Below are 10,000 nucleotides of genomic sequence, written 5' to 3' on the forward strand. Positions count from 1 at the left end.
GAATTTAATTATAAATAAAAAATCATTGTTATCAAAAATAAATTTGTAAATGTAATACTATTTTCACATTTTGTTTTCTTTTGAAATTTTATTTTTATTATTTTTTCCTGAAACTACGAATTAATAGAACACTGCGAAGTCTTTCCGTTTGTGTATTAAAAGCACAGCATGCTATTGGTTATTTCGTATGCAGGTGGCGAATGTTGCATCGGATTGGTTAATAGTAGGAAGCACGCCTGGCGTTCAATAATTATCGATACTGAAGCGAAAATCATTGTTTTATTACATGATAATTTCATGAAATAATAGTCGATTATCTTTGAAGCGTGATACAGACTATATTAAGGGATAATAATAAGAGATTAAGCTGTTTAAAACCGATTTTAGAAGTAACAAGCTTAGAACATGGCGTTGAGATCGATCTGCCGGCTGTCAATTGATTCGACCTTCAGCCATTTGAGCCATTTGGGTGCCACCGTCCGGCCGAGACGATCGTCTTCTGCATTCTGCGCACGAACTTTTGCTGTTACGGCTAAGAAAATGTACGTCGAAAAGGAATTGCCACTTGTTTACTTCGAAATGAATGCGGACAATAAGCCCGTGGGACGCATTGTGATGGAAGTAAGTAAAAATTGTTTATAATTAATATGTTTTCCACTTCTTAAACACGTTGTCGTTAGAATTCTAGAATGATTGGCCATCTTGGATTTTCTTCAAAGCCGGTTATGCGAGCCGATTTTCGATTAGAATTTCGTTCAAAACCGTTATTATTCAGATTTTTTCATTTCAAATTATTATTTAAAATGAATAAAATAAAATCTTTCCTACGTTTAATGTAGCAAAGCATAGTGAAGGTCGGCATAATCATATTACATTACGAATTCTTTCATCTGCACTGAATCGTAAAATTTTCCATTCAGTTATTATCGCTGACATATTCAAATATGTATTTTGCACAGGTGAAATTTTAAGATGCAATAGTGAAACGTGTTCTTACAATTTTTATCATAATTCTAATTATTATAGGAATTAAAAATATTACGATTACGTATTCCTTATAATTAAATTTGGAAAAAATGAAAGAAACAGGAACAAGTTGTGAATAGGTCATAGATAAGATGGAGTGGGAATACAAGCTCACTTACATTTGTATGCAGAGATTAGTTCTTGTATATTATAAATTTAGTTGTTAATATCACATATATGTTATATAAATAGCAAATTTTTTCACTTCAGTGCATAAATCAAATGCATACAGTATATCTCAAAAAATTGATTTTTAGTTTATATTAGTAAGTCCTGTTAAATTATGCAATGTTTTGTTCACTATTAGGAATTACAATTAGAATTAGTTGTTTTATTTAAATTAAAAAATTAATATTCATGTACAAAAATCAGTGAAATTCTTTGTACACAAAATGTTAATTATTTGAAATATTTTGTTTATAATTTTTTAGAAGCAGTGTTTTGATTAAATTTTCAGCTAAGAAGCGATGTTGTCCCAAAAACTGCAGAGAATTTCCGAGCTCTTTGTACTGGTGAGATGGGCTTTGGTTATAAAGGAAGCAGTTTTCATAGAGTGATTCCAAATTTCATGTGCCAAGGAGGTGATTTCACTAACCATAATGGCACTGGGGGAAAATCCATTTATGGAACAAAATTTAATGATGAGAACTTCTTTTTGAAGCATACTGAACCTGGTATTCTTTCTATGGCAAATGCTGGTCCTGATACTAATGGCAGCCAGTTCTTTATTACCAGTGCTAAAACAGGCTGGCTTGATGGCAAACATGTTGTATTTGGAAAAGTTGTTGGTGGAATGGACGTTGTTAGGAAAGTATGTAATCACTTTTTTTACTTTATTTACTTTTATTAAGGTTTCACAATTTTACTCAAGTATATATTGTAATAAGGAAATTTGAATTAAGAAGAATGTTTCGATATATATGTTTCCTAATAGCTTTGTAATTACTTCTAACATTTTTTTTTAAGAAATATTTGTTTTAACTATTTGGTCCTTATGCTTTCACTATGTTGTAATCCAATGAAGTCTAAAATAGTTTTTTAATTAATTGTGCTTCATAGTTTTAAAGTAATTGAATGTTAATCTCATACAGTATATATATTTTATTTTTGATATAGAAATTTGAAATTTATTTTTCTTGTTTTAGTTGGAAAGTATGGGATCCCAAAGTGGAAAGACTTCCAAAAAGATTGTAATAGCTGACTGTGGAGAACTAAATACGTTCAACTAGATACTCTAATGACTGCATTTTTATTTAGCTGTTGCATACAACTGTTGCTGTCTTTATTGTACAACTCATTCATTCTAATCATCACCATTTTACTTTAATATTGCGGATTTAATTTTCTATTAAAAGAAATGTATAACTTTCAAAATACAGTTGACTTCCTCTTAATCGGCCTGTATGGGACCGGACATCTGGCCGGATAAACGAGTAGCCAGTTAATCCGACGATATCACTTTCAGTTGTAAGCAACAAAAAAAATGCATATATATATATGCATATAGTATTTATTATTTACACAAAATCTAAATATAATATTAATATCATTTAAAAACAAAGAAATAATGTTTATTGAACATTTATTTATACAAAGAAATCAATAATGATCTTCGATATGGCTGACGATGAGTTTGATGTACAACGGTTGTTGATTGTCCATTACTGCTATAGAAAAATCACAATCTATTTCTACGGAAACTATTGGCCGGATAAGAGGGAGTCGACTGTATTTCAAATTGGAGACAAATCATCTGCATTGTATTGTTTATCACAAATAATCAAAATTGGAATACACTATAAAATAGAGTTTATTTACACTATTTTTTCTTTTATCAAAAATTGTTAAATATTATATTCATTATTACCTGCAATATGCAACACACTTCCCCTATATTAAAGTGGAATACAAAACAAAAGTTATAGATTCTCATTCTTCCATGGAATATTGCTCCCTTAATGGTATTAAATGATATAGCACAGTGAGACATATATATATATACGCATATATATATATGCGTTTCGTAAAATAATTTTTCTGTATGTACTAATCATGTTTTAGCATCTAATAAGAATAAAATTAATAAATATCTACATTTCTAAGGTCCATGATTAGTGAGTGTTACGTGGTTGCTGTATAATGCATTTATCTGTGACGTTACAATATTTTAACTTTTCTAATGTGCTTTTATACTTAGGTCCACCAAAATAATGCTCATATTATCTAGAGCATTATTGGTTTTTATATGTATACACCATTTATTTTCTAAGCACAGGATATCAAAGTGTTAATCAATTGATTAGTGTTAACTGTAAGAATATATAATACCTTTAGATAATTTCATCTTATTCTGATGTAACACTAATGTTGAAGGATGTAGTTGCAACGGTCACAGTAATTGGGATTTCTATGAAATAAAATTGTTTTCAGAATTAATTGTTGTATATTACTTCCACTTACAAATAAAATATGAATTTCTGTATTTTTCAGTTATTTTAACTTTTACATTAAATTCAAGCAATATAATGTTTCAAAACATTTTTTCGATATTAGTTATAAATATCTTGTGATATATAAAGATATTAATATGATTCATAATTATTTTTGTTTTATTAATAACTGAGACAAAATGATTTGAAATAAAAGTTATATAATACTATAAAAAATATATTTTATATGTAATCTTTGTACATGGCTGTATTTATTACGTTATTTTTATTTTATTGTAGTATATAATTTTTTTAAGTGATACATTATATTGCAATTAATTTAATAATAAATTAAAAATAGTTATTTTGTAATGTTAGTATTAAACTGTCAAATATATAAAATGAAAGATATAAAAGTGAAACATTAAAAAAGTAAAACCTATCATGGAATAGTAAAAATAAATTTTAACTTTCATTATTTCTTAACTGCGATTATGACTAAGGAAAACAAATTAAATAGTTGCTTTTATTTGTCAAATACTAAATAATATTAGGTAAAAAAATTTGTGTTAATCTTAATATAGTAATTGGAAAGGATCAATGTTGCAATTAAAATTATTTGTAGTAAAGAAATAGGAAATTTTTCTTATAATACAGAAGAGATATTTTTGTTATAATTATTTTATGTAATTTGTCAACAATTAATGTAATTAAAAATATTTTTCGTCGTTTAAATTGAAGTATGTTTTATTGCTTTTTTCTGTATTTGTTATATTCATCTATATTTCATACTAACTTAATGAATCATGTTAAGTATCGTACTATGATGCAATATTCTAATAATAGTGTATGACATATACAGTTATAAATTATTGCAGTTTATTTTGTGATAAGTAGATCTTCAGAATATTCCATTGTTTGTAATTTAGTAGAATTATAAATTGTTTAATTTGTAAAATTTAGAAAAATTATAAACTTTATAATTGGGAAAAATTATTTTTCATTTTCAAAAAGCTTGAAGTAAAGTTTTTTATAATACATAGAAACATATATATTACTTGCAATTCAATAAACTTTCAATTATTTTTACTTTTATTAATAAAATGTTAACTACAATATTTTTTATATTTAGTTTTCTATTATCTTGAAAGACATTCTATTAACTAAATAATTGAATTATGTATACTGTTAAAAAAAGAATTTATGATTTGCTTTCAAAGGAATTAGAAATTTTTTCTTTTTTTAAATTAATTTTATATTTACAATATAACAATATAACACAATAATTTATTCAAAATTTGAGATATTTTTGCTATGAATAATAAAAATACAGTATCTGCTGAATTCGTATCTTCTTCTATAATATAATTATTGTCCATTAATGATTTGCAAGAAATTGTACTTTTCATATGCGAATCACGAAGTTTTACAATCAGTGATAAAATTTATATTGTACAGAATATTAAATCTTCTAAATTGTGATTATTGTAAACTGACTAGCTTATTTTGTTATTGAATAGTACTTTTATTTTTCACTTCTTGCTTGTTTATTATGTATTTATAACTTTGTGGCGTACCCTTATTTTTGTATATTTTATAAATATGTAAATACGCGTGCAACAAGCGGGGTAGATATATTCAGTCATGAAACTCTTGCCTCGCCGCTGATTAGGCTGATGAAGGTTCGCAAATGGATACAAGAGAACGACCTTTTTTAGCGAAATTCAATCTTTCACAACCAGTCACTTTTTATTCTACAACTGCGTACCAAACTAATCGTCATAAAGTGCGGACGTGTACAAAACCACAGTGCGTGTTAAATTATGGTGCTTGTGTTGCATCATTACTATCTTCTGGCCATCGGGTCCGTTATCGGCTACAGGAGACGGGCTTTCTATCGCATCCTGCTTTCCTCAGACGTGAAACTGAAGCGACTGACCTCCAACGAGGTTGGTACACCTCGCCCCTCTTTCATCATACGATAGTTTGGACTGTGGCTGTTGAAGCTTTCTGATAAGAACGCTGCAAATGTAAACTGTGTACTATTCCAGTAAGTATCTTACATTGGACCGATGAGTTACTCTACTAACTACATCTTCTGGTGAACTTGCAAATTACAAACCGCAAAACCACTCTTTTCCCCCTTACCATTGGTGGCACAATTCATGCTTTCGACCTTGTGAGGCCAGAAGCCCTTGTTGATTGTGAGTTCTTTTCTCAGGTACACGATGAAGCATCCTTGTTATCTTCCCCCCATGATCGCACCGTTATCCACTATAAAGATAAAGACTGTATCAATTCGAGTTATCGGGCCTATAGCCAATTCGTGCGGTACCCAGACGTTAACCTATTCTCGTAGATGTTGGGTACGTAAATTTGGTACGTCGGACTCACTTTCACGGATCACTGGCTTAAGGATTCAGACACAGACTTAACTACCTCTAGCTGCGCGGAATTTTGTTCTTGGATTTGCTATTAGACATTAAAGACACCTCTTTTAACATCTTGGCGGTATTCAGATCGAGACGCCGCGTTAAATCTTAGCTTGTCCCGTTATGGGGTACTAGACCACGTCGCCACAGTGAGGCGAATGGCCACCACTTGCCAGGAATTGAACCTGACTCTTGGAAAATTCTCAATCTCACCACTCTCACAAATCGAAATAACGTACTTACTGGACAACGATCTCCCGCCTATATAACAAAAAGGTCCTTGGCTGTGACCGTATCACACCTCTGATGCTCACTAAGGCTAAATACACACTAGCGGTCTACTTCCGTTCCGGTCACGGTTCAATCCCGCTTTACTCTCGAAATATAAATTAGTTTATACATCTATGTTTAGTTAAAAATGTGAATGCAAAAAAAATAGACTACGACATATTACAGTTTAATCAAAATCGAAATTGGAATGGAATAACCGGTGGTAAAATATTATTTCCAAACTTTATTACTGTGCTGAGCTGGTAAGTTAGCTGTCAGGACGGCACAGGGGCAAGGAGAGTAAGCCGCTCGCTTCACCTTTCATGCTAACCGTCACACGATGGATTAGTAGATGTGACCGTTTCGGCCAATAATACAAATGCGCGTGATCTGACTTTATGAGAGTATCGCTACAACCAGTGAGATCTGCATTCCTTCTATCTGCCAACTTACCAGCTGCAAACAGTACTTACACGCACAGTTGCCCGAGAAGGCGCGGCTTGTTATCCGCTGATTTCTTCATGCCCGATAAAACTTAATACGCTGCCCGTACGGGCGATAACTGAACAGCACTGGTTTACGTGTTTGGCTGTTAGCTGCGACACCCTGTATTCGATATAAGAACTGTTGTACGACTGTCTTGCACTTTACGTGTCACACGCGGCGTGCAACAAGCCTGTGTTACCATCGAAGTACACAAATTAGATGTATTTTTTAAAGTAACAATCGTTATACTAAACTAGAATTAATTGCAAAAAATTGGTATTTCAAATTTAATATTTAAATCTATCTTGATAGAATTAAGTGATTCTGTAATTTCTGTTATTAAATTAAGTATTAATTAAATCTGTCAAAAATAAAAAAAAATGCATGTTTGAATCTTTGCAGATTTTATTAACTCTGTGAAAGGTGGAACCATAAATACAGTATAAGCATTATATCAATGTCATTTCGTAGAAGTAACAACACATGTAATATAACAGTCATATTTAATGAAACATTTACATAGTCGGTAAATCCATTTTCTTTTGTAACATTTGTATGTCAATAAAATTGTCATAGTTATCCGCGCATTATTCGTTTTCACGATTATTTTATGTTGCGGCTTTACCATACAAACCAAGCCAGCGCATCGTTATTAAAAGTATATGTGTTCATTTTTATACACACAATTATACATGTGCATATTGTGTGTACAAGATGTATTCAAGATCAACTCTGACAAACCTCAAATATCTCCACCATTTAAAATAATAAGCAAAAACATTATTTACAAAAGTTGTATGGTTGCAGGAAAAACATAACGCGGTGGTAATAGTTTTTTTACAATTTTGTTTTTCTAAGTGGAACGTCCAATTTTTTATGGTCAAACTCGATAGAATAACGAATTATGAGTACGTATAAAAGTACTAAGGTACATTTATCCTAAAACTTACTGCTCCTGAGATATTTGATTTTATTTATCCTATCATGAAACATGTAACGTGTATCGATACAACGTTATAATCTGTATTCTGTGGAACCCCTTGCATATGTTATCCCTGCATACGCTGCAGTAATCAATTCTATTATATTTTGTGGTGCAATTGGTGTTTTTCGATACACAGAAAAACTTGATACAAGAGAAAAAATCTAAGAGTATTAACTTTGGGGATCAAGCTGGTCAGGAAACTGTGCCTCCGCATCCTATCCATCAGTTTGCAAAAATTTCATCAAGAACACTTCTCATTATCAAACACTAATTTGAGGATTATGATTTACCATTGTAAGAACATTAATTTCATTGGCATCACTAATTATAGAGTTTTATGGCCACTCTTAAGAGCACCAAGATTTTCGGTTTTTCTCCATTTTTGACGTAATCTTTGGAACATCCGGTGTAAAGGATATGTGCGGTTAGGATATCTTTCAATATAGAAAGCTTGTGTCCTAATAGAATTTTAACTACTTTTTTCATAAATAAGAAGCATATCCACTTGTTCTTCGAATGAAAATTTCATATTGACAACCTTATGAACGTTAAATGGAAAACTTATTAATCTCAGAGATGTTTAATGTTCAATAACGTAATTTCACGATATTTACTATTTACTGTTTGTTTACATCCGAAGTACTGACAATGATCTCAGCTTCGAACATGTTTCTTAATAAAATTAATAGGATGAACAATTGAATATCTCAGGAGCAGTGAATTTTAGGATAAATGTACCTTAGTACTTTTATACTCAGAACTCGCTATTCTATCGAATTCGACCACAAAAAATTGGGTATTCCACTTAAAAAAAAAAAACTTGATCTCCAGTACACATCCACCTGTAAAGAAATTATTGTCATCACATTATGTCTTTCGTGCAACTATACAACTTTTGCAAATAACGTTATTCATTATTATACTTCAAATAATGGAGATTTTTGAAGTGGCTAGAGTTGATAGGATACACTATATAAGGGGTGTTCGCCAATAATTGGAAGAAAATTTAAAGGATGATTCTATAAGTTAGAATAAGACGAAAATCAAGAATAATAAAATTACGTTTGAGGTTTCGTTTGTTAGTTATTAACATTTAATAATATCCCTGTGCTCGAGCAAACCTTTCTACACCAATGAATGCAGGGCATTTTAAGACACAGGAGGTACAGTAATCCTCAAAACCAACAAAGGACAGGATCATTTTAACAACGACAGCAAAACTTTCGAAGAGCTACTCGATACCATAAATGGACATAGTAGTTATTTTAATCTCTTTTGTTTAGTCATATATTACTTTATAGTCATAAAATAATAAGTTAAGTAGTTTTAGTTCAATATAATCAATTAAATTAAATTTATTACACATTAGTGTAGTCTTAATATAGGTTTAATTTATTTTTCTAGAGCCATGTTAGCTTTCTTTGTTTTTTCTTAGTTTTTATTTCATGCATGCACAGATGTGTGTGAATATTGTAGCGAATAGTGATTATTTTTCAGTGATTTGTGTATGTTATGTGCATAGTGTACGTTGTGTTTGCAATATACAATGGAATATACATTTGAAGAACTTTCCGGTATGCACCTGTGTCGTAATGAAACAAACGGTAGTGCCGCAGAAGTCGGTAGTGTCTTTGGTTTTGAGAATTACAGTACCCTCCGTGTCGTGACGTGTCTATATTCGTTGGTGCATGGAGGTTTGCTCGGTTACAGGATTATTTTAAAATGTTAATAACTAAAAAATGAAGCCTCAAAGGCAATTTTTTTATTGCTTTTTTTATTTTTTTATTCTTGATTTTCGTCTCATTTTAGTTTGTAAAACCACCCCTTAAATTTTCAACTAATTATTGTCTAACACTTTGTATATATCATATAATCATTTGATGAGCCTTCGACCCGCAAAGGCAAATAAATACACACATTATATTTATTTTCAGCAACATTCTTAGAGAATCTTTTCGGTCAAAGAGTGATATGAAAAATGCGGGAAAATTTAATTTATTTATAAATACGGGAAAGATAGCTGGATTAACAGATTCTCACTTTCTAATTATTGTGTTCATTGATTTTCCTTCATTTGAATTGGTATTTAATATGCGTATTTGTTGATAGGTAAGAAATATTATAGCCGTTGTTAATGTCATTTAAATATTACTACTAAGAGGGATAAATTAACTACTAAAGATAAATTCATAAGGTAATCAATTTCAATCCTTAAGACTGATGTTCTTTGTTTTTTCTTTGGTAATTAATATGCGGAATTTGCATTACATGAAATAATTGGAAGATCAGTTTCTGGAAAATAAAATATGAAATATTGTAATACTAAATTAAATAGACAAAAGGCAAGATTGCTAATGAAATTGTAAGGACAA

General features: G+C 30.5%; 1 protein-coding gene and 1 long non-coding RNA gene across 2 annotated transcripts; one reads left to right on the top strand and one right to left on the bottom strand.

Moving 5' to 3' along the window:
* The first annotated feature begins 294 nt into the window (after positions 1-294).
* On the top strand, positions 295-2,545 carry LOC108573572 (peptidyl-prolyl cis-trans isomerase-like). Its single transcript, XM_017936035.1, has 3 exons — positions 295-621; positions 1,484-1,837; positions 2,172-2,545. Exons 1-3 carry the CDS (start codon positions 406-408, stop codon positions 2,253-2,255), a joined length of 654 nt encoding a protein of 217 aa, XP_017791524.1. The 5' UTR covers positions 295-405; the 3' UTR covers positions 2,256-2,545.
* Positions 2,546-5,031: 2,486 nt separating this feature from the next.
* LOC108573584 lies at positions 5,032-6,207 on the bottom strand. Its single transcript, XR_001891405.1, has 3 exons — positions 6,131-6,207; positions 5,604-5,729; positions 5,032-5,477 (listed from the first exon to the last, which is right to left on the bottom strand). It is a non-coding gene; the product is annotated as an uncharacterized LOC108573584 (long non-coding RNA).
* Positions 6,208-10,000: the final 3,793 nt, after the last annotated feature.

Source organism: Habropoda laboriosa, unplaced genomic scaffold, assembly GCF_001263275.1.
Source record: "Habropoda laboriosa isolate 0110345459 unplaced genomic scaffold, ASM126327v1 scaffold158, whole genome shotgun sequence".
NCBI lineage: Eukaryota > Metazoa > Arthropoda > Insecta > Hymenoptera > Apidae > Habropoda > Habropoda laboriosa.

Bases quoted from the DNA above. Each gene is read 5' to 3' on its own strand.
- LOC108573572 (XM_017936035.1), top strand. From the start codon at position 406: ATGGCGTTGAGATCGATCTGCCGGCTGTCAATTGATTCGACCTTCAGC. The intron at 622-1,483 runs GTAAGTAAAAAT...TTAAATTTTCAG, and splicing joins TGGGACGCATTGTGATGGAA to CTAAGAAGCGATGTTGTCCC. The intron at 1,838-2,171 runs GTATGTAATCAC...TTCTTGTTTTAG, and splicing joins GAATGGACGTTGTTAGGAAA to TTGGAAAGTATGGGATCCCA.